The sequence below is a fragment of the Podarcis tiliguerta genome (genome assembly GCF_965153285.1).
Source record: "Podarcis tiliguerta genome assembly, chromosome: 6".
Taxonomy (NCBI): Eukaryota; Metazoa; Chordata; class Lepidosauria; order Squamata; family Lacertidae; genus Podarcis; species Podarcis tiliguerta.
The window spans coordinates 35,589,090-35,614,764 of record NC_139539.1 but is presented as its reverse complement, the minus strand read 5'-3'; the positions used below and the strand labels follow the sequence as shown (position 1 = coordinate 35,614,764).

Below are 25,675 nucleotides of genomic sequence, written 5' to 3'. Positions count from 1 at the left end.
TAAACTTCTGTAGACATTGCTGTGCTTGCATATATACTACAAGGAAGTAATACATTCCACATTACATGAAAATGACAGCATATTCTCAGCGAGCACATAGGGGAGTTTTTGAAGTGCTGAAAATTCCAGAGTTACTTGGATACAATGAATTTAAATGAGGTTTGTGCACAGAGGAGCCTTGTTTCAGTAACAGGTATGTGTTGTCAAAGAGTTTAGAAGGACAGGAAATATCTTCAATAATTGCAGGAAAATGCTGGCCTCTGTTTATTGTAGTTTATGCCAAGGAAATAGCACCAGGCATCTGAGGCAAAACCTTCAAGCACAGATCTTAAAAAAGAAAAACCCTCACTGCTGGTACATATTGCTATACTGTATTAGGCTGGCCTTTCAGAAACACTGCAATCAGTGTTTTTTCTGATTGGTGCATTTGTGGAAACAATATCATTCAGAAATGTCATTCTTATTGAATTATGATGCAATGGTCATGGTTTGTTTAGGTTTAACATGAAGGAGGCTTTTGACAGTAGTTCCTGTTCAGCCTACAAATGAAATGCAAGTTGCTGTCTTCACAAAATAATTCTGCTGCTTCGCTCTGGCTAGAATGTGTGCGCATTTCTTGGTGACATTTTAAAAATTTGAGGATAGCACAGAACTTACTAGCCGCAGGGTAGAGAAGAAGAAAGCATACTAACCAAATTATGTGATCTATGTTTCTGCAATGGGTAGTTCCCTGCCTACTTTAGGTTTAGTAACTGTGAAAATAATAAATGGATTCAAAGGTTGGTAGTATAAGACACCTAAAGTAAATCTACAAGTGTATAAATTATAGTGTGATGTAGAAACACTCATAAGAACAAGAAGCAGCTTCACCTTACAGTACAGATGTCAACCCTTCCCAACATGAAAATATGTGTCAGATTTTGGGTTTTTATATTACAATCAGTGGAATATATGGTCATCTGTTTACTGCTGTTCAGTAAACCATTTCTGAACTTCAGTTACCAACCATTTGCTGCTACTTCTATCTCACAGCTTTTCCGTAGAGAAGTGCTATTTCTTGTCAAGATTCTGAGAACTTTATGCAACTCATCAAACTCTACAGGTAGATATAAAAACCCAAGACAAAGGTGTACTACTGTTTGGAATGGTTTACAGTGGTACCTCAGGTTGCAGAAACTTCAGGTTACATACTCCACTAACCCAGAAATAGTACCTCAGGTTAAGAACTTTACTTCAGAATGAGAACAGAAATCGCATGGCAGCAGCACCACAGCAATGGGAGGCTCCATTAGCTCAAGTGGTACCTCAGGTTAAGAACAGTTTCAGGTTAAGAACGGACCTCCAGAATGAATTAAGTTCTTACCCCAAGGTACCACTGTATTTTTAAGTAAATTGTGGTCCATCATATTTTGCTTTATGTAGCAGTGCCTTCCTGAAGGACCTGTTGGAGTTGCCAGGAAGTTATAGTAACAGTGCAAATGTGTGCCTGAGGGAAGGATTTCAGAAAACAGGGAAATGTGGCTGTTAACTTCAAGATCAACATATCACCTCCTCTGTTGTGTCGGTACCAATTTAGGTCTGTCTGGTCTTGTTGGAAATTATGAAAGCAGGCGTTTGTGAGTTTTCCAAAGTGTTTAAACTTCCCCTTAGACAGTCAACTTGTTTATCTGCAGTACTGAATGTACCTGTACATGGTATGCTTACTGTTGTAATGAGCAGCTATGCTGGGTTCAAGCTGCCACAATACCACAGAGAGCCATACTTATGCATTCATTTGGAGAAGAATCTCTAATGAGACCAGCAGTGTCTTTTCTCTCCCTGCCCTGCCTTTGACATCTTTAATGTTCTGCTGAAGAACCTAATATTTCATCTTGAACTCCAGTATGGGACTGATCCAATGAATGCAGTGAGAATTCAGCAGATGGCCTAGTTTCTTATGACATATTCAGTACATTCATGCATCTTCTCTGAGCAGCTGGATCACTACTATGCCTTAAACAAATCTAAATGTGTCTTTGTTTAGATCAGCATAGAATAATACAAATCACTTGCAAAGTGGTAATGGATGTGGAACATTTTGCATGCAATAGTCTCTTAAGCATACAGAAACTTTGAGATAGATATATCATAATTTCAAGATGCTGGCTTGCTGTAATTTGTTTTTTGACTATTTGATGGAACAAGGTGAGTAGCTGGACTCAAAATGTGTAAGAAAACTAACTTTGGGTAATATGCTTTCAAGTGATTGGTATCGTAGTGACTTCTAATAGATGGGGCTTCAAATTTATTACGTAGGATGACTCCTAGTGATTCCAGCATGAGTGAATGCCTTGAAACTTTGTCAGAGAGTGTCTGTATGTAGGATGTGGTTTTACACACTCTATGTAGTATTTCAGACATTAATTTCTAAGTTTAAAATTGTAGGGCTTTAGAATGGTTCTCAGTGGGATATTTAGCTATATAGTCTAAATGCCAAGTTTGGTTAATGAGCCCTCTCATTATCCTAGTTAAATGGGTTGTTACTTGGTTGCTAGTGCTGCTGTATTAAAAGTTGTGTTGTTCCCAGGCCATCTGGGTGTGCATATGTTTGTGAGCCCAGGGGAAATGGTGAAGGATTGCTGATTTGCAAAGTAATTATGCTGGCCATAAAAAAGGAGAAGTGTTGGGTGGGTGTGTTTTTTAAAGGAGCTTCCAGACTGAGACCTTGGAAACTTCAAACTTGTATGTCATAGGTTCTTTATGGCTTTATAAAAGTATGCTTGCTGGCTGTTCAAAAACAGTATCTAGCTTAATGTTCTCTCTCTCTCTCTCTCTCTCTCTCTCTCTCTCTCTCCAGGTGTTCAAGATGAATCTGGACAAACTCAGCAAACCTGAACTACTGACACTATTTAGCATTCTTGAAGGGGAACTAGAAGCCCGAGATGTTGTCATAGAAGCCTTGAAGGTAAGCTATCAATTACTGGAAGAGCTGCTATGCAAGAGTGCTGCTGCAGGTGCTGTCCTCATTTTCTACCCAAAGATATATTGTTCGCTAGCAATGGTTTATATACTGTTCAATAGTTCAGGCTTTATTAGCAGTCTTGGACCTCAAATGCTATGTAGCCACCTATATATTGGCATTTCATGTCCAAATTGATAACAGGTACAGAAAGTGCTATGGTTAAACACCTGGATTATTACAAATTCAAACACATCATTTTTAAATCAGAATTGTTCTCATTTCATCACAGAAGAATAGTGCAACTTGAAGATCTTGTTCTAACTGTCATGTTTCAGCATGTTGTTCTAAAAAAATGGCCTGGTGAACAGCAGCTGTAGGAGTCTCAACAGGCAGAAGCAGCAATACAGATATTTCCTCTGAATACCTAACTATCCTCGCTGGCTTCTATCAGTCCTCTTCTGAGGCCTCCTCTGCAGTACAATATTTGTACCGGGTTAAAGTCTGTTGCTAGGAGACATATTGGCATGATTTGGTTCTCAATAGACGTTATCCGCCTAGTATTTTTAAGTGTTTTCATTGCATTTAATTTATGCTTACCCCTTTTTTGCATTTTCGGCTGGCGGTGATGAAAACAAAGCTTGCTTGGTAAATGTATGTATTTGCTTAACTACTTAAAGAATAAGCAAGAAGAATAAACCACCACAATTTTTTGTCTGTTGGTGTTTTCTGCACGTTTCTGAGCACAATTCAAAGTGTTGGTGCTGACCTTTAAAGCCCTAAACCAGGCATAGGCAAATTCTGGCCCTCCAGATGTTTTGGAACTACAATTCCCACCATCCCTATCTAACAGGACCAGTGGTCAGGGATGATGGGAATTGTAGTCCCAAAACATCTGGAGGGCTAGAGTTTGCCTATGACTGCCCTAAACGGCCTCGGCCCTGTATACCTGAAGGAGCGTCTCCACCCCCATCATTCAGCCCAGACACTGAGGTCCAGTGCCGAGGGCCTTCTGGCGGTTCCCTCGCTGTGAGGGAACTAGGCAGAGAGCCTTCTCGGTAGTGGCACCCTCCCTGTGGAACGCCCTCCCATTAGATGTCAAAGAAATAAACAACTATCTGACATTTAGAAGACCCCTGAAGGCAGCTCTGTTTAGGGAAGTTTTTAATGAATGATGTTTTAATGTATTTTTAATCTTTTCTTGGAAGCCGCCCAGAGTGGCTGGGGAAACCCAGCGAGATGGACAGGGTATAAATAATAAATAATAACAATTACATAACTTTATAAGGAACTTTTTAAGCCTAGCTATTCTGAGCATAATGTCTAGGCAAGAGGAGAGGTGGCGAAAATACAACTTGTATAAAATGGCATTGTTCTTAGTGAAACGGTGTGGCAATCAATCATTTAAGGTCATTCCTCTTAGCTTTTCATTCAGTCTGAAGGTGCCCGTTATGTAAAAGTTAGAGACAAATAAGCATGGGTTGGAGCATGTGAAGACAAATGATGTCCTGGGTAGACTTGTGCATGGCTATTAATGAGTAAGAACATAGATTACCTTAGTATATTTTATTAGTATTTATAATTTTATTATTATTTCACAACATTTATATCTTGTTTGATTGTAATAAAACTAATAAGCCATTTACAAAAATTAAAATTAAAACATTAAAATCATCAATAAAAGACAGTTAAATAATTCTTAAGAAAGTTAAATCAGCTGTAAGCAAAAAGAGACCAAAGCACATGTCTGCATTCTACATGTAGGTTTGCCAAAAAAATTTTTTAGAACACAATGTTTTAAGCAGCTGCCAGATAGAGCACAGCAATGGGGCCTGCCTGTTGTCAACAGGTAGGGAGTTCCACTAGATACCTCCCACATTAAACTGTATGAATTGAGCAGTGTGCCAGATGGAGTCACCCAGGCAAGGGCAAAATCTGTAATGAATGTTTTAGTGCTGCCTAAAAGCTAAAAGAGAGCTACTGCTACTGCTGTAAGACTGTTCTACCTCAATATCTTCTAGGGTCAGTGTAAAAACTTGTGATTGTTTAAAGGAATTTAAAGACAATTAACACCCAATAAAAGCAACCAGGGATCGAATTTGCAGAACATTTGCTGCAACATCCACTGCTGCTATGCTGTTAGATCCTGGGTTCTTCTTGGGTGCCGCAGCTGGATCTTTCTGTCTGCCAGCCTCATGGAATCTGTAAACAAACAAACCCACTCAGGGAATCAAGTTGTTGGGGGGGGGGGGGAATCTCCTTTCCACTGCCTTTACCTGCTGTGAATTGTTGCAAGTCCCCACTTGTCTGTATTAAAATTAATTAGAAGGCATTTGAATGAGTAGTCTGGGCACTTGCTGTTGCCACAGCAAGTTGCATGAGAGATCAAATCAAAACACAGATCAGCAAAACAAATATCAGTTTTGCTAAAAGTCTCACAAACATGTAAAGAAAGAAAACAAGTTGCCATCTCTGAAAACCTGTCTAGTCGCTTTGAAACCTGTAAGTGCTCTGGTTTCTCTTAATCCACCCTGTACCCCCACTGCACACCAACCCACCACTGTCACTGCCAGAGGTACAGGAATGTCATAGAATTATCATAAATATTTGAAGTGCTTGGCAGTTAAAACTCTCAGCCTATAAAGCCTAGAAAAAGAAGGGGCTTCATGCTTTTGGTGGGAAGGGATACAAAGATGTATGGAGGCATTACCAATGCAGAAGGAAGAGGGGATGCTCTGGTGCTTATCTATCATCTATCTATCTATCTATCTCTCATCTCCTGCCCATCTGACTGGGTTTCCCCAGCCACTCTAGTGGCTTCCAACAGAATATTAAAAACACGATAAAACATCAAACATTAAAAACTTCCCTAAAAGGACTGCCTTCAGATGTCGTCTAAAAGTCAGATAGTTGTTTATTTCCTTGACATCTGATGGGAGGGTGTTCCACAGGGCAGGCGCCACTACCGAGAAGGCCCTCTGCCTGGTTCCCTGTAGCTTTGCTTCTCGCAGTGAGGGAACCACCAGAAGGCCCTCGGAGCTGGACCTCAGTGCCTAGGCTGAACGATGCGGGTGGAGACACTCCTTCAGATCTTCTCTTCGAGCTCCCTTTCTGCCTTTCCATTTTTTAACATAGGCAATTGGTGTGCATATGGCAGCTGTAGTCTATAGACTACAGACCTGGCTGTCTGAGTTACACCTGAGTTGACTCCTCATCTTGTTCCAAACAGAATAAGAAAGGGAGATAAGTCATTCTCCTTTCCTGTTCCACATATTAGGAAGAGGAAAATCAGATGCTTACTGCTTATCCTGCTCTGAATACTGAGGGATAAAAGCTGAATGTATGCACAAACATTTTTTTTAAAAAAAGGAAGCCTGTTTGAATAAAACCATTTAATAATGCTGTCTTGTCTCTTTTCTCTTGGGAGACATTCGGATATGGGTTCCAGTTTCAGGTTTTTCATGTGGTATAGACTAAACTGATTTCATTTCTGCAAAATATGTGCAATACTTCCTCAGCTGACAATGATTTCTGGTTCTGTCTGAGCTGGCTGCCTTTAAAATAAAAAAAGGATGCTTTATTCTCCTTTTACTTGCCTTCTTCCTCTTTTTGTTTTTTCATGCTTTTTATTTACCACTTTCTTATTACTGTTTCTGTGGAATGAATCCAGTATTTTAGTGACTTTACTAAAGCTTTATCTAGTACATGCAAGCAAAACCAATTTGTCTTTCCATTTGGTAATTTTGGAAAAGGAAGGAAATGGGCCTCTTTCTGCAACCAACTATGGGGAAGTCCATGTGCTCATCCTTTTCAAAATCTGTGCCAAGATACTACTTCTAATCACAAATGACACTGGCTTATATCCAACAGAAGCCTGTGAAATGACTTCTGAGGAAGGGGAATTTCCTGCCCCCATTGCTGCAGCCCTCAGAATCCCCTGAAAAGTGTCTCCTGAGGGTGTTATCCTTTTGGGTGAATTGCTTTACAGACTAAGTAAGAACTCCCATTCTAACACTTTAGGATAATAGATTTGGCATTTCATACCAACTTATGTATATGGTTATGCATCAATTCTAGCTGAGAACAAAAGGAGTTGTTCACCTGCTATGCATGTATGAGAAATTCAGTTTGCATTTAAAGGTGAACTTACCTAGGACACTTTCCTTAAGATGCAAACTAAAACAGACATCCTTTGAAATTTGCACTTCTCTGAATTTTGCAATGCAGTTCTCCTGCCCAGTAGAACTGTGTGCAAAAATGCATACATCAGGGAAAACAACATTAAAATGAATTATATTTTGGGAAACTGCTTTGCGAAAATGTGTTTATGTTAAAATTACACACAAATAAGTGTATATTAGTAGAAATTCAGTGATGAATTTTCAACAACTTTTTAAATTTTTTAAAAAAAACCTGACATGGATATGGGAAGAACTGAACTTATGATTGAGAACCTGAGAGCAACTGACAGATTCACCCATCCCTGCCACCTGCACTAACTTGAACAATAAGCTGGGCGTTATGCTTTCTCAAGTGGCAAACTATACAAATACTGCAAGATAATGAAAAATTGCTCATTTAAATTGAAGCTCATTTGGGGGAAACCTGTCTTGTTTTACTTCACCTTTGTGATTTAATTCCTGCATCATTGCAAATTTCTTTGCACATGAATTTAATTAGCGTTTGTCTAGATGAAGAATTTACAAAGAGAGAGAGAGAGAGAGAACTATTTCAAGCTATACAGTGTTTGAAAGATGTACGTTCCAAGGAACTGGGCAAAAATAATTGAAATAGTACACAGTGGGATAGCTGAACTTTTGACTGATAGTATAGGAAAGAGGAAAATTGATGAGAGTAACATTAGCATTTCAGCCTTGAGGAACAGTCATAATTAGGTAACAAGAAGATTATTTGCCTTGAGCTTTTTCATGAAGAAAGGAGAGGAATAAAAATAAAATCTTGAAGTAAATTAAGCAATGATAGACCATAGATTACCTAGTTGAGCGTGGTTTTCTTTTCAGAAACTAGGATGAATGTTTTAATGATTGGAACTGCAGTCGGGATTACTTACCAGGATAGCTAGGAGTCATGCACAGGAGAGTGGAGACAATATTTAGCTGATTCCTGAAAGCTGAACAGGATTTGAACAGCAGGTGATTGTGTGTGTGTGTGAGTGTGTGTGAGTGTGTGTGTGTGTGTGTGTGTGTAAAAATTAGTCAGGATCTTTGAAACTTACTATGCAAGGTATGTTTATGTTAGAAATCAGTATTGGCTCATATTGCAGCCCATTTTCTGCTAGTAGAAACATACTGCAATGTAAACCAGAGAATGCTGAAATTAGCTAGTATGGCTTTGGAATTCAAATGCTACTGGACTAACCGTGCAGATTTGGGCTTGGATTATAGCCAAAAGCTGTTTGTGCTTGCCAATGAGACCTTGGGCACACACAAGACTCAAGAAGGAAAATGATTCTTTTCCTTTACTTCATGCTCAGCTCTGAAGAAGGAAAATCCTGCACAAGTCCTCCTTGCTACTCCTGCTCATATCTGTATAGCATAGCATAGGCCAAACTAACTGTGTGAATGCAATTGAGTGTTTGTTTGTTTGTTTGTTTGTTTGCTTGCTTGCTTGCTTGCTTGTTACACAAATAGCAGCCTTAGAGGGGGATGCAAAGGGGAGTTTAATTCCCTCTCTACCTCCTATGGTCCCAACAACAAAATTTGTGAAGCTTCTGTTTGCATCTCAAGAGAAGCCTTCATAGGCTTCAGTATCACAGATCAAAGGTGCAGCAGTAATCTACTGTTGCAAAGGTTGTGCACCACCCCCAATCTCTGCCAAGTGGTAGCAAGATTCCAGGTACTCTCTCAGAGTTGTTTCAAAATCAAGGCACAGCGGAGGCTAGTGGTTTATTTTACACATGTTTACACCTGTCTTCAGTGGAAGGGGTTCAGAACATTACATCCTTAGAGTGTCTCTCACTGCTCTCATAGCTCCAGCAAGCTTTTTCTATGGCATCATGCTACTCATCATCACCTTGACAGCCTCCCAAATCTCCTATCTCTGTCCACTCCTTGAGCAGAGGGGAAGGATCACTTTTTGCATTGCCAATTGCCCTTAATGGCCCAATACCTGAGTCCTCATTGTTGCCCAATGGTTCTGTATATTGCTAGCCTGGCCAGGCTGGTTTGCATAAGCAAAGCCAGGAATTTCTTGTTCTGGTACAGTTCTTCAGCTTGTATTTCCCCCTTGTATCCCAAATAGTATCTAAATACTACTGTTTATTAATTTCTACCATCCACTAACAGGCCCCAGTGCCCTAAATCTATGATACTACTAATATAGAACTTGAGAAGGGGAAAGAATTAGAATTTGTTATGAGAGCCAGAAAACTTCAGAGGAGTTCTGTGTTAAGAAATACAACTTAGAAAACTTTCCCATAAAATGTAAACATATTTTTTGCTATTAAAGACTCCATTTACCTGGGTAGTAGGTTCATGGTAATCTAAAGTCATTGGGTGCAAATTTCATTCTGCAGAGGTGGTAAAGTGTAGACAAAGGGCCACACCTTATTCTTGTATATAAAGCAGATTGATCACTTGATTGAAAAGTGGCATGATTAGCCAAATAAGCTTCGTGTGTCTGTGTTTTCTTTTAATACACTGGCAACTTTTAGCCATTATTATATTGAACATCATTTTGATTTGGAGCTTCTGCAGACTAGAGATAAGAGGGTTCAGTCTTTTATCAAGTTTCTGGCTGACAGATTACTTGCATTAATCTAGTCTCATTCTCTCTCTACCCCCATGCTATGACCTCAGTCTTGTGTTTATTTTCAAACGTCTGTCTCTAGGAGAGAAAAAACTAGCAATAAGGAAGTTCAGGATTGCATGGTATGCTATTTAAAGAAGATGCATTTTCTGTGATCTAGAAGAGGCACTGAATTGTAAACCACCCTGTGATCTCTGGATGAAGGGTGTTATAGAAATTTAATAGTAGTAGTAAGTACTGTAGTAGTAAAAGCAGCTTGAGAAATGTAGGATCTTATAGCCAGTGCTTTTTTTCTGGGGGTATGCAGGGCTATGCATACCCCTAAACATTTTGTAAATCTTTTTTACTTTTGTCCATTTACTGTATTTATTTTCCCCAGTTTGAACTATAAAATGGTGATTTTCTTGAGTCACCATGAAAGTACCCCTAAACATTTAGGGGTAAATATAAACACTGTTTATAGCATAGTGAAGCCAGGTATTTAAGCAACTTACATGTATGATGTTATAAAAGGACAAGAAACACAGTGGATGGTGTAACTCTGTTTCTTTGCTTCAGAAATACTGATAGCAACTAAACATTTTTAATTTTTAAAAAATAATTTTTATTGAATTTTCAAATTGTAACAACAAATTTTCCACAAATCTTAATTAAATCTTAATTGAACAATTTATATATCCAGTTTTCTCTCCCCCCCCCCCCTTTGGACCCATTGGCAGGTTTTGACTAAACTTTCACAACGATATAAGAGTTAGAACCAGCAGGGTATAGAATTTGTTTAATAAATCAATACAGAAATACGGGGGCAACTAAACATTTTTTAATAGATCTAGAGGATGTGTAGTAGATCAGGAGGAAACATTCTGTTAAGCCCTTGTAAAAAGACCATCCAATAAATGTTAAAAACCCTGTGGGAAGTATTCTCCAAAGGCAGTATGGAAATAATAATTAAAGTGTCTTCCTTTCAAAGTGTTGCAGTGAACAACTCTTAATTCAATACAGTGGTACCTCTTGTTATGAACCTAATTCGTTCCAAGGGTCTGTTGTTAACCTGAAACTGTTCTTAACCAGAGGCGTGCTTTCGCTAATTGGGCCTCTTGCTGCCGTTGCATCACCGGCACACAATTTCCGTTCTCATCCTGGGGCAAAGTTCTCAACTCAAGGTAACTCTTCCAGGTTAGCGGAGTTTGTAACCTGAAGCGTTTATAACCTGAGGCATTTGTAACTCGAGGTACCACTGTACTAGCAAAGTGTCCTGTACTCAGTGGCATCTTTCCATATCTGTGTTCTTGCTCCTTGCCCGGCTCATCACTGCAGCTGCTCCTTGCCCATGTCTCCATCGAGTCCTTTTTCCTTCATTCGGGAAACAGTGTTGGCGCTGATGCTGGAGGTCTAAGCAGTTCTCTTCTCTCAGGAAAATGTCCTCTAGAGTAAATAATGCAAGTGTTCAAGGCAACTGCCTTTGTCTCTTCAGCTATTTTCCTTTTTGCAAGCAAACTTAATAATGGCTCATTACTCTCATTCAGACTCAACAAGTTTGTCAGTGCTGACTTCCCTATCAGTGTGGCGGCAAGGAAATGGGAAGTTTTCACTTTGGTTTTAGATTAACTACCACTTGCCATATCTTCCAAATCTGAACAAACTGGTTTTCTTGCGGGCATTTTGATCTCTACATGGCAATATAATGGAAAATACTATAATTGACCAATAATTTTAAAAATGCATAATCGTTCTTTCTTTTAAAAAAATAATCCTCTCAAATGAGTCAATGTCTCATGATCTGCCTGTTTCCTGTTTTCCTAATCTCATCAGGCTTTAAAGATTTGTCCTCCCGGATAAATTACTCCATACTGGAGAAAGAACTGTCTTTTAGGATTTCCTGCTTTGTGGTTGTAGTTTTTTAAAACTCATAGCAACCCATGAATTGAACAGTTTTTTGAAGTAAACAATTGTTCCATTTCTGGAAAAATATAAAATTGAACACACATACAAACAGTTATTTCTACTTCCCACTCGTTCCAGAAGAGTGGCTATTCACAAGTCTATTTTATATATTGGTATTTTGAGATTGCTTTAATCTAAGGTTGCTTTAAAGGCTTCTGTGAAAACATAGCTATGGTTTTCTTCTTGAGAAAAATACATTCTTTGGTCCCTGTCCAAAACGCTTACAAACTGGGAAGTCTCTTAATTTCTTCAGGATCTCAGTGAAAATGTTTTCTTACATATTTATTTAAATTCTATTACATATCCCACCTTTGAGGCTACCAGGGAACCAAAGGTGGTGTGCATGTGGTTTTCAGGCAATCACTTCAGGAAGGTGGTGACCTCATGAGCTTTCAGACCATATCCTGGAACACGCTTAAATCCTTCCTTACTAATAGTGGCTCATTCTGTTTTAACAAGTGAAATAGATCCAGCAACAAAATGTTACAGATTGTAAAGGGGACATTATTGCCTTCTATACAAATAGCTTGCTTTTTCTGTAGTTTTAACTGCTGTATGTTGTTGCACAGAGACTCAGCAGAGCTGTTGCTTTATAGAGCTACGGTTTAAAATTAAAGTCTTTATTGAAGCTGAAAGGGCTACTTTACTTAACTTGGTATGGCTTCAACATGTGTTTGTGTTCATGGAGACCCCCAGATGTTCAAGCATAGCCATCATTTAATACAGCTACGGTATTAGTGTTGCAGGAGACAGGATCACTTTGCCACAAGAACTACTATATTTTTAAAATAAAACAACAACAACAACACATCCCATCCTATTAATCCCAAAGTGTTTTGTGAACAATAAGCAGGAACAGTTTTGCTTAAAGGAGTTGCTCTTACTATATGGGGCTGGAAGAAAAAGCATGATCCCCGCTTCCATTCTTTTTGTTGCTTTCATTCTCTGGCCAATATGACTGCAAAACAAATACACCTTTCTGAATATGCAGCCTCTTCTGGGATTGCAGTTCCTCTGCAGAGTACCCCATTTGTTTTTTTAAAAATCATCTCAAGATTTTTGATGTTTCAAAAGTAGAATAGGAACCTGTTGGAAAATTTTCTCTGCAGAATGTCTTTGATAACTCATGCCTAGAGAGGATGACAGACAGTGTTGCATTCTCAAGAAGCCATGATGATAAGGATTCTAGATATTAAAATTTGAGAATTGTTAGGCTGTACTGTTAAAGTGCATTGCACTCTGGAGTAGGAAAAGAAGAAAGAGACTTCTTATGAGCAGGTTAATAATACAACCCCTCTTTGCGTCATTGAGCCATTAATAAATATAGCTGTATTGTTCTGTGGTTTCTTTGGTGTACCTGAATCCCCTGTATATATTTCAGTATGTTGTTTGCCTATTCTTTTTCCTGTTTGCTGTTGGATGTTTACAGTAATCCTTTCCAGCCAGTGTATCTCAGATAGTGAGCTGGGACCCACCAGTGCCCTTTCAGACTGGTCTCAGTGCCACAGCTTATCCAAGCTAAACTATGGCCTCTTACTTGGACCAATGTCTGCACCAGAGATTCCTTGCATACTGAGTAAAGGTGGCCAAGAGGCAGAGAGGTTCATGGTGAGAGGAGGGAAGGAAGGCTTCCCTCCCCTGAGGGAAAAAGGCCAGGGGAAGTGTTTGAATGAGAGATAAAAGGTTAATATTTAATATCATCATTATCATCAAAACTGGGAATAGAAAGGAAGGAGGATAAGAGAAGACAGCTAATATGGGAGGAAAAAGTCACAGTAAAAGAGCCAGGAAAGGAGGGTTAAAGGAACTGGTGTTGGGGTGCGGTGAAGATCCTATGCTATAAAATGCATGTGAAAGAGGCTCCCATGCCTTCAGTTAGCAAATGTCTGTACTAAGCTTGATGAAAGCCAAGCTATGGAACTTCTTGCCATGAAGAAAAGATGTGGGAAAGAATTCAGTCATTTCAACGTGGAGTAGAAAATGATACCAGTAACTGTCAGCAGATTATGGTGTCATGGTGAAAATTGAAGCCAGGCAGTATTTATTCCACATTAGTTAAGTCAGAATACTTTTGCCTCTGAGTTTAGCATCAGCTGTGGCTCTGCCCACCAGGGTTATGCATCCTTTGACAGACAGAAACATTGTCCACCCTTGGGTTTAAATTATCTGTTTTGGGAACAGGTTAGTCTGATTTTTCACAGGTCCCAGGAGTTTGCTACAGGGATCCAGGCAGAGCGCCTTCTCAGTAGTGGTGCCCGCCCTGTGGAACGCCCTCCCATCAGATGTCAAAGCGATAAACAACTACCTGACATTCAGAAGACATCTTAAGGCAGCTCTGTTCAGGGAAGTTTTTAATGTGTGATATTTTAGTGTATTTTTGGTTTCTGTGGAAGCCGCCCAGAGTGGCTGGGGAAACCCAGCCAGATGGGCGGGGTACAAATAAATTGTTGTTGTTGTTGTTGCTTGGATAACTGCTCTTGTCTGAAGAAATAGCTTTGCCCTGTTCATTAGGTTTACAGTAGTCAAAACAGGTCAGGCTTGGTCAAAATGACATTGTGAGCTGCACTGGGAGGAAGCAAATGCTATTGGTTCTGTGCTGTTCGTAAGAACAGATTTTCACAAGACAAATAGCGACATGAATTAATTTTTTGGCTGCTTTTGTATAAATTAATCAGGGATTCCATGTAGGATTAATGCTTCTGCATACTTCAGTCCTCATAAAGATGAATATATGATGGATCATCAGTCTAAACTTCAGAATGGTATTAAATTTACTGAACAATTAAATTTGTTGAAAATACACCATTCTTTCATTTAGCATTTGTGTGGACTGAGATTAGGCAAGCATCATTCTGCTTCTTGAATTTCCTGGAGTATTTTTCCTCTCCGGTTACAAAAGCCATTCATGAAATGCCATGTTGTTCTGTGCTCAGTAATTCTGAATGAGTATCAGTGTTCCCATCCCAGTGTGGGAAAGCAGAGCTGTCTGTAGTTCGGAACATGTGATTCAGCTGGTAAACTGGGACTTGTTTTGTGTGTAGAGAGCTTTTATGGGTATTGAACAAGGAAAGAGATTCTGAAATAAATTTCCCGGAACAGTCTGAAAGCAAAGTATTTCCATCAGCCTCAAGACTGAAGGCTGCTTCACTGTTACTTTGTTTAACAAGAACTTTATAGACCCACACTGTGTATCTACTACAGCTAAAATCCTAGAAGTGGAACTGTTCCTTGCTCCTATGTCAAGCGTGTGCCAGTAAGTGGAATGTGTGGAGCAACCTTGAGCTGAAACAATGTCAGCAGCATGGTATTGTTGAGTTAAGCTGCAAGTGAAGTAAAAGTCAATCCACTGATTATCTTGTATTTGGAGTTGGGAGAGCAAAAGTTGACCTGTCAAATACGCCTTGACATCAATAAGCGTTTGTGTAAGTGACACTCTACCTTTATGTTTGTGTCATCAGATAGCAGGAGTGGGACATAGCAGGAGTGGGACATCCCCCCTAGGGAAATATTGCCTATACTTATTGGCAGTATCTCTCCAGGGTTTTAGCCAAGGTTTTAGCCCTACCTGGAGTTATAGGGAATTAAACCAGGGATTTTCTGCATGCAAAACAAATGTTCCAATACTTAGGAACATGGAGAAGTGGGGTGGTGGTGAGGTGGTGGTTCTGTGCACTTGTGCACAAAGCTGTTTCCTCTTCTCTCCCCCTTGTTCCCTACACTAAGCTCAAAGTGCTCAAACCCAGCTGCTCTGCCCTTTAGCTCCCTACCCCTGCCAGTCTAGAGTGTTTGCGAATAAAGAGTGAAGAAGAAACCTCCTCCCTAGCCTGTTTGTCAAGTTGTTTGAACTCTATTCACAAAGGAAACTTAATACTTTTCTGAACCAAATCCCGGAATCCTGACAAATTATCCAATCTGCTTTACTATGTTGTACTTTTTTTTTTTGTAATAGATCCAAGTGAGTGTATTTGTAATCTGTAGGCCAGTGTTGGCAACAATGGAAAAGGAAGCAGCTGTATAACCAGCAACTGCCTGACCTTGATGTATTCATCAGCCACCATAAGCAAACACAAAGGGGTCATGGGGCTGTGCATGTACTTTGGTTCTTTAGTTCAAAGGGTTCCTTTTGTGTTGATCTTGGGAATTTCTTTTTTGGCACTAATTAAAATACCACAGACCTCTGCATTTTGAAACTGGGCTTCCTTTTCCTGCAAATGGTTTCCTGCAGGGAAAAGTGAGGATGTAAATGGATGGCTGTAGTTAATGATGGTCGAGATCATGGTGAGAGGAAAGGATAGTCGTCAGTTTCTGCTCTTGTAATATCTTGTAATAAGATATTAATTCCAATGCCACATAGCATATTGCATTAACCCCCATGCATCCTTATCCATTGTGGTCTATGTCAGAAGTACGAAGCCACCCTAAAGATTACTCAGTAAGCAGTGCTTTAAAAACAACCCACTACTTAATCTTAACATTAAATCCCCATGCCTCTTAAGTTCCGTATAGGTTCCGTATAGAGAAGCATGCACCCCATTAGATTAATTTATCACCACACTAACAGGTAGTTTATTGCCATAAAGAGAGGCTGTTGGGTAGGCAAGTGCTGACCTCAGCTTCTTCCCTTCCTCTTCTGAAGTGGCTCAGGAAGAGAACCCCCATGCTTTCTTTGTTTACTGCAACACTACCCTTCATAGCTCATAGGAAGCTGCCCAAATCAGGCACATTGGATCTCCAGGATTTCAGATGGAATTTTCTCCCAGCCCTATTGGAAGATACCAGAGATTGAACCAGACACCTTCCACATGCAGAGCAGATGTTCTACCACTGAGCTACAGCCTTTCCATGGCCCCTGCTTCTTTCAAGGCTGTTTTCTTGCCTTCTCACTTCCTTCGCTTGGTATCCTCCTCTCTTCAGCCCCATTCCATCAATCTCAATGGAAGGAACCTCCCATTTCTCAGGTTCTCTTGTTGTTGTAAGTTGTTGTTGTACAGTAGTAAGGCAGTGCTATAATAAGTAGCTCTCATGCTGTTTTCCCCCCTCCCAGGTCCTTCACAGTCACTCATTCCACTCACAACCAGCCAGTTGTGCTGGTTTTTGCACTCCTGCCTGTCCAGTATTTCATGACTCCTGTTTCCATGAGGTGACAGGATTTTATCTTGAATTTTATTTCTATTTTCCCCCTCTGGTAGCTAATAACATTAAAAACTTAATCATATGTTTCAGGCCCGGCGCAGAGATACTTTCATTGAAGAGCGCTATGGACAATACTACATTAATAATCCATTTACAGCTCTTCAGAGAGATTTTGAAGCACTGAATGAAGAGAATCGTGATGATAAGCAGCCTGTTTGTACCAATCCCTTGTCCATCCTGAAGGTAGTGATGAAGCATTGCAAGAATATGCAAGAAAAAATGTTGTTCCAACTAGCTGCAGCAGAGAGCAGACACAGAAAGGTGGGTTCCAAGACCTTTGTACTTTGATCAAAGGAATAAAATTCTTCCTGCTTAGCATTTGGTATTGCAGAGCAGTTTAACACTACATGTTGAACCACATTTTCTCCCTCTTGATGTGACACTTTCAGTGTGTGACATGCATGGTTTTGCACATTTCCCAGTCTCAGCCTTGTAGTTTAGCTGATTAAAATAGCATTGCAGTGCTAACATTCTTTTTATGAAGCTCCCAACAAGCACACTTCAATTAGTAAAGCACAAATACATTGCTGTTTTGTTTTTGTTTTTAATTGATGCTGCTATTGGAATGTAGAAAACTTTTCAGAACTGACCAAAGTCTTGTTATCATCCAGCTTCTCCTTTCCCTGTTGTGCTAGATGTTCAGTTAACCCATTTTAGCGCTTTGACCTTAAAGTTTCTGCCCCCATAAGATGATAATTATCAATCTCTGGTTGCAGTTTGATCATAGGCAGCTTTAAATCTGCAGATATGTGCTTTCCCAATAATTACAAATATCCTAGAAAAACAGCTGCTGACAATTCTGAAAGGAAGCAACCACTTCCTTTTAGAACATTAACAAACTAGAACCTCTTTTGGTCAGTTATTGCCCTGCATTTTGGTCATTTCCCCAAGTTCATAATTTAGAAAGATGCAGATCAATCTTTTCCTTCCTCTCCAAATGGTCTTGAGTTGTAGACTAGCATGCCCTATTGTATGTTAATATATCTGTCCCAATCCTATAAAAAGAGTTGTCCAAATTGATTTGATTTACACCAGTTACACAGTTTCATAAACTCCAGGGCAAGCATGGGGGCTTGGGAGAAGCAGAAGCTTACACATTTTATCTCTTTTGCCATGGTCTAATTTCTAGTTGAGGAAGACCCATAAACTTGCATGCAGAAATGCCTGTTGTGCTGAAAAATGGGAAAAGAAAAATTGAGTCCTCTCCAGTTACTGGAAGAACAATATTGGCAGCAGTTGGGTCTAGTTACAGCTGCCAGAGACATGAGACAACATGGAGCACTCCGCTGATGCTGTTTGGCTCCTCTTGGTTCTACTGAGAACTTGCTCTCACTCTCTCAGACTCAATTCCACCTGGTCATGAAGTATTTTCTGTACCTGTGAAGAATTAGCATCTGAATTTGTTTGTTTTCCTGTTCCTTCTCTGTTCTACCATGAAGTGACACTTTAGCGTTGTTCAGAAGCCTTATGCTACTAGGTAAAGGTCAAAGATTCTGTATGACTGTATTTTTGTGTGTTTTGCTTGAAATGTTGCTTTAGGCAGAAAGGGGCCTGGCCTGTACATCTGGATACATTTGTAATTGTTGCTGTATTTAAAGGTGATTGATGGTGTTCTTCTTCTGGTCTGAAAGGTAATCTTGGATCTTGAGGAAGAGAGGCGGCGGCATGCCCAAGATACTGCTGAAGGAGATGATGTCACATACATGCTGGAAAAGGAACGAGAGCGGCTCGCACAACAGGTATGCCTTCTCACTAGTTAGTCAGCTCTTGGAGGGGAATGATTAATTGCTGCTTAGCACAGAAAACATGCCTTATATGGGTGGGGAAACTGATGGCTAGCATTGGTATTTGTGTATTTGAGAGCTTCATTCTCCACCGCCAGGGAGAGACTAGACTTACTAGAGTGAGATTTTTGTCCAGTGTGTGAAAGTAGCCTGCAGAAGCAAGAGATGTAATAACATTTGAGCATAAAAGGAAATCATGTCTCTAAGAAGAGGTTTATTTCCAATGCACATTGCAAGTCGCAGCAGGGAGACTCTAAATGGGACTGCAGTGGGAACCCCATGCCTGCAGTTTGGCACTGGGACTTTCTTCCATTGCCATGCCACTAGTTTCCTCACCCACACAAGGCAAATAGTAGATGCACAATGGAACTGGTGTGTGTAAGGGTTGGGGAATGGATGGGAGAGAACATGTGGGTAACCACAATTCATTTATTTTTTTGCTCCATACTTGCACACCATAGGTATGAGACCCTTGCCATGATTATGGCTGAGGGAATGTGGCTATCAGTTGGTAAGTAAAGGTAAAGGGACCCCTGACCATTAGGTCCAGTCATGGCCGACTCTGGGGTTGTGGTGCTCATCTTGCTTTATTCACCGAGGGAGCCAGCGTACAGCTTCCAGGTCATGTGGCCAGCATGACTAAGCTGCTTCTGGCGAACCAAAGCAGCACACGGAAACACCATTTACCTTCCTGCCGGAGCGGTACCTATTTATCTACTTGCACTTTGACGTGCTTTTGAACTGCTAGGTTAGCAGGAGCAGGGACCAAGCAACGGGAGCTCACCCCGTTGCTGGGATTCAAACCGCCGACCTTCCGATCGGCAAGTCCTAGGCTCTGTGGTTTAACCCACAGCGCCACCTGTGTCCCTTTTATCAGTTGGGGGGGTGGAATAAAAGGTCCCCACCCCTAATCTACATTATGTTGACTTTACATCTTATGGTTGATGTTTGTACTCCTTAATCTGGTCATTTTCTGTGCACACATTGAGCTGGGAGTGCAGACTGCTCATGAAACTTAATTTTTATCTACAGTGATCCTTATATCCATCCACTCACTAACTGATATGATTGCCTTTGGGAACCTTTGTGTGTACGGAGTGTGCACAAAACTATTTTTTACTTACTTCCCCCCTCTGAGCTTCTTTACCTTCCTTTCTATAGCTGGAATTTGAGAAGTCGCAGGCAAAGAAGTTTGAGAAAGAGCAGAAGAAGCTATTGGGCCAGTTGGAGGAGGAGCATGATCGCCAGCAGCAGCTTTCTGCCATGCTTGTGTTGGAGTGCAAGAAAGCCACAGCCAAAGCCGCAGAGGAAGGACAGAAGCTTGGGGAGCTGAGGCTGAAGCTAGCTGAGGAAAGAAGCAAAGTAAGCCACTTGGAGGGAGAGCTAGCAGCCCAGAAGAAGAGAGGCTTGCAAATGGAGGCGCGAGTGGAGAAGCAGCTGTCCGAGTTTGACACTGAACGGGAGCAGCTGAGGGCCAAGCTGGATCGGGAAGAGAATCGCACCAAGGCCCTGAAGGAAGAAGTAGAGAATCTGAAGACAACTCTAAAAGAATTAGAGGCCTCATATAAAACTGGGAGAGGCAAAGTAGAGCACACGCCACCAAAGGTCTCAAAGGTATCCACAGCAACTGCCACAGAGGGCTCAAGTAGGTCAGTCACTTGCCAGACAGAAAGCCCCTGGACAGAAAGCCTCAGCCAGGGAAGTACTATTCGACGGGCACCTATATTATCACCTATCTCTGCCACTGCTTCCCACTCTTATACCAAGGCAAATGGGCACTGTGATGCTCATGTACAAGCAAGTATGGAGCCAGCTCTGCCCAAGGATGAGCCGATTGGACCAACAGCTGAGAGGGCCACAGAAATTAGCAGCTCCCCAGCGAGAACAGTTTCCCTTTCGCCTTCAACCCCACCAGTCCCTTCCAGTGGGATATTCTTTTCTCCGAGCAACACAGCTTCTTCATCTCTGACACCCTCCCCATGCTCCTCCCCAGTGATGACTAAACGTTTGGTTGGAGCATCAGTCAGCAGCCCCAGCTACCAATCTTCGTACCAAGTGGGGATCAACCAGCGCTTCCATGCGGCACGTCACAAATTCCAATCCCAATCTGATCAAGATCACCAGCCAAGCGGTCTCCAAAGTCCTCCATCTAGGGATCTGTCACCCACCCTGGTGGATAATTCTGCCGCAAAGCAGATTGCCCGTAATACAGTCACTCAGGTTCTCTCCAGGTTCACCAGCCAGCAGGGTCCCATCAAGCCAGTTTCTCCCAACAGCTCCCCCTTTGGCACAGACTACCGAAGCCTGGCCACTCCCCTGAGCCCCAAAAGTGAGTGTGGCCCAGGCAAGGTCTCTGGCCCATTGAGTCCACTGTCACCTGGAATTAAATCACCGACCATACCCAGAGGAGAAAGAGGGAACCCTCCACCAATTCCTCCCAAGAAACCTGGACTGACTCCTTCTCCAGCCAGTCCCACTCCACCAACTAAAACCTCCTCTCAGGCATCTTCTCTAAGTTCTCCTATGGACTTGGCAAGTAACTGCTCAAGCAATCCTGTTGTAGCCAATGGGAAAGAAATTGAGCTCTTATTGCCAACCAGTAGCTAGCTTCCAAAAGTGTTGCATTCCAAGTGTTTGCCATTCCTGGAGCTGAAACAGCTGCTACACTGTCTTATCCACTTTACGTTATTTATTATTTGGCTAGTAACAATATCTATTTGTATAGCACGTTTTGTGTACTTTTCCTTTTGATTTATAGTATATAGAAAATAACACAACTTGTGTACAAACCTTTAAACACTAGATCTTCAAGGTGTCTTAATGGCAGCAGGCACATCAAACGAACAGAGAAGCAGTTGATTTCCTGTGCTGGGAGCTGACCAGTGGACTATGACAATGAAGCAGTTGCTTTTAAATTATGCAGCAAAATACACTCCATGCAAACTTCCATTCCAGACAGACATTTCCTAAGAAGTGCCTGAGCTTAAGCTGCACTGCAGCCATGCATGTGTTTCTCTGCAAAACCAGAAGTGATTGTCCAATTGAAGCAAGCACAGATTCCTCTCTGAATCATGAATGTTGAAATAACCACTGTCCTTAATCCTTTCCAGTAGTTCTGTTATCAGCAGAAATGAAATGTTCCAGAGGCCGGCCAATTGGTTCCCTCTTAGGAATCAAGTCAGTTAATGTCGCTGCATTGTCAGGCACATTTGGCCTTAATAGGGAGCTTTGTACATCCTGAGCTTTTTCTATGTGACCATGTAAACACAAAATAAAAGGGGAGGGGGGCTTTAAGCAATCAGGGTGCCATTTTCCCCCAGTCAAGTACTCATTTCTTTTTATATGTAGAGAGAGAAAATAGGTGAGATTAAATCTGGAAGTGTTCCACTAGTTTTTTTAAAATATTTTTCACATATTTTGCTGTTTTGTATGTAGAACCTCTGAGAGCAGAATCTTCTGTGATAATGATCTTAACATTACTTGAAATGAGAAGTGGTTAGTCAGTTCTATGTATGTTTTAGCACTGGAAAGATAGGGATCCGTGCTAGATGATTCAAAGCAATAACGTTGGGTTGTATCCAGCTAAGTTTTTCTCAAAGTAAACCCATGGAAATTAATGATGCTTGCAAAAGCCATCCCTCCCTGGGAAGAGTATAGCATTTTCAAAAGTTGTGTGTGCTGCAAGGAGAAAAGGAAATTTCTCCGTCATCTACACAAACTATTTCTTTTTCTTTCAAGATCCTCAGGGAGCCAGAAACATTGTGTGGTGCTGGTGACTTGCAGTTCTTACTCAGCCCACCAGCTGCTCTGGTCACACTGACATCTGGACCTCTGCAAAGGTCCCTCCCTGGTGGGGAGGTTGTCTTCTCCTGCACCGGACACGAGGTCTTGATGCTGCTTCAAGACTCCACTATCTCCTACTCTAAACTTTATTTCTAAGCTATATTGAAGTATTTTAGCAAAGTGACTGATATTTCTGAGACTAGGAGGCCATACCACTTGACTATATACCTCTTAAATTTTGATCAGAGTACCGTAATTTCAGTTGGCTGCCCCTACACTAACAGTACTCCAGAATGTCTTATAGACAACTAGGATAGCACACAAACAGTTCATTTGTGCAGTGCAAGTTTCTGAATATGGTCTGTGCAGCTGCATACTGGGTGAATGGTTTCTTATTGGTATCTCTGTGAATCATGAACTATTAAGGGTATTGTAGCAGCCCCTAAAATCTTTCCTTGGAATTAGACTAACTTGTATCTTGATATGATAGAGATTTATAGATAATAATATTATTAGGAAAATGCACAGAGTATTGTAGTCTACAGTGGATGGTGGGAAGGGAGAAGGCAAGAGGAGATTTATATTTTTGCCAGTAGTCTGTCTTCAGAGATTAAGCTAAACACAACTATTAAAATGTTCCCAGCTAATCCAGTAAGACATCTAGTGTTAGTATTGTAGGTTTTCTATAGACCTGAGTGTATGCAGGAAAAAAACAACATGTTTATTCTTCTCAGAATCCTGTATCGCTGGAGAAGTTCCTGGATAATAATGATGATAATATATTTTAATGAAGTCAAAACTGCATAATCTAGTATTATCATTAACACTGGTATATTTGTAAAGTCAAATGTATGAAGCACAGTCTTTTTACCATTTTTATAACTGGCAGCATTAAACACCTCAAACGTTCACACTATCAACAAAGGGTTATATTTTTATTATGTGAATATTGTGCAAGAAAATGTTTGAGAAGTAGGTTGGGCTGCTTGTATCATGAAATGTTTTTAACTGGATAGCCATGAAGCATTTGCTAGCAATTTGTAGGCATTTTGTTAGCTGTTAGTATGTCTGAAACACATATATAAAAATGTGCTAATGCTTCCAGTAGCTGGCAATAGCAGGGGCAAAGCTTTTAAAACAAAAATAAGAAACTCCCTACTACTTGGTAGGAATGCTGCCAGTATTTGACACCACTTTTGTCCTTAGCTTCTGGGCAGTTTAGTCTTTACTCTTCAGAGTTCTTCTATACAACATCCATGCCAACCATTGCCATGCAACATAACATTATGATGTGATGGCACCTCTCCAGCCAGCTTTTGGGTAGGGAACCACACCTCTTCATTTCCGCTGCACCTTCTGATTCCTCAGTCTTGCATCATGCAGCAGTGAGCCAGCACCCTTGGGAAATATGTATGCATTTGTAAGAGGGTGCATTAGGTGCATACCTTAAAGATTATCTGCAGTTTAGGTACATCTGAGATTGCAACCAATGACACAAATTTCTGTACAGAACTTTTTGTGCTTAGGTGCCAGCATTTGACAGAGGATATGAGCACTTGGTCAGCTCATTTCCACCTATTTGATCACACTTCTGCATATAACCTGATTCTTTTTCCACTTCTGGGGGTGGAGTCAGACTTTGCATAAGGCAAAGTCCTCTCCCTGGTCTGGAATGTTGCAAAGCAATCCGTACAACATCAAAACCCTGTTAAGGTTCCACCCACCACTTTCTACCATCCAGCGCTCAAATCTATGAAGGTATTAATCTCACCTATGGCAGTCTACTTAACCCAGCCCATTTTCTAGAGCTATGACTCCTAGGAGCCTTAGAGCAACTCTGCAACCTGCTTTGAAACTACGGGAATAGAAGCAAAGAGACGATTGCCGACAGAGCATCTCTATGCTGCTGCTTTATTTTGTTTTGTCTCTTGCAGCTCACATACAGGATTTTTTTTCTTCACAGACAATTACTCAAGAGAAAGGGGGAGGGGGAGTTTTGTCCAAAGTCTTCTTTCCTTACACTAAGAAGAAAACAGTGTCTGCACTGTCCCGGAAGTCAGAGTCTGAGACTTTGAACTAATTTACTGGAGGATGGGACAAGTTAAAAATATATTTATGACTAGGAAAATTCCAGTCTTCTGACTCTTTCTTAGACTTCTTGCACTATGACCATGGGATGATGTGGTTAGAGTGTCAGACTTGGAGAACCTGTGTTCAAATCCCTATTTGGTCTTGAAACTCACTGGATAACTGGCTGAGAATATGTAACTCGTCCAAACTTACATCAGAGGGTTGTTGGGAAGATAAAATTAGCAGAGGTTACTTCCTACTGCAGTTACTCTCTTCATTGTTAGAGCAGAGTCTTGATTTGTGCAGCAACTTGTCTGCAGCTCTGAGAGCCATAATTTTCCAGTCCAGGAGTGTTCAAAAATAATTCTCTTATGCCACCTTGTGTTGTGAATAATGCATGCTTCTCTGTATGCAGACATATATTCTTGCAACTATTAAAATGAGGGGATTGAAAGGCACGCTTGGATTTAGGCTTATCTCTTGAATGTTATTTCTCCAGGTGACTGGTATTTTTCTTAATTCAGTAGAATTTCCACCTCAGTAGGTCCTTCCCCCCCCCCCATAGAGCTACCAACATATGGGAGAAAGATTACAGCATTTGGGACTTTTTAGTTTAAAGAAATGGCGAGGAAGCAGTAACTGGATTGAAGTTTTTCAACTTCTATAGACAAAGTGGTTAGAGAAAAGTTATTTTCCTTCTCTCATAACTCTAGAACCCATGGACATTCAGTGAAGTTGATTATGATGAATACAGACTGCATAGGCATAGAATTGACATAAACACACTCAAAATATTCATTTCACATTCTGAGCAGCTAGAAAATTTGCAGGTTGAAACGCAAGTTTACTAAAATACAAGTTGCCTGACTGCACTGGAGGAATTAGGTTACAGCTCCCCAAACAAGCAAAGAAGCAATGGGTTTTAGCAATGAGGCACAGCAGAGACTGTGGTTGTCTTTGGGATATATTATTTACTTACACATATATACAACTGGGGCCTATGATAGAAGGGTTCACAGCATTGACACCCAAAAGGGTTCTTGCTTTTCACATAGCCACAGCTTTGGATTCAAGCAGAAATCAGCCATGGCTCGCTCTCTGCCTTTCCAACCTGCAGCTTTTCCATCTAGGTCACATCACAGCAAACTCTGCTCTAAAACTCAGGTTTTGTCCTTTTAGCTGAGAGATGGAGGAA

General features: G+C 40.8%; 1 protein-coding gene across 2 annotated transcripts in view; it reads left to right on the top strand.

Moving 5' to 3' along the window:
* The window catches only part of CTTNBP2NL (CTTNBP2 N-terminal like), a 29,130-nt gene extending 5,796 nt beyond the window's left edge, over positions 1-23,334 (top strand). For both annotated transcript variants that reach the window (XM_083444406.1, XM_083444405.1), the window contains exons 2-5: positions 2,837-2,944; positions 16,874-17,104; positions 18,475-18,582; positions 19,789-23,334. In XM_083444406.1, coding sequence (XP_083300532.1) covers positions 2,846-2,944; positions 16,874-17,104; positions 18,475-18,582; positions 19,789-21,234 — 1,884 coding nt within the window. In that variant the 5' untranslated portion in view covers positions 2,837-2,845 and the 3' untranslated portion in view covers positions 21,235-23,334. The remainder of the gene's footprint in view (positions 1-2,836; positions 2,945-16,873; positions 17,105-18,474; positions 18,583-19,788) is intronic.
* Positions 23,335-25,675: the final 2,341 nt, after the last annotated feature.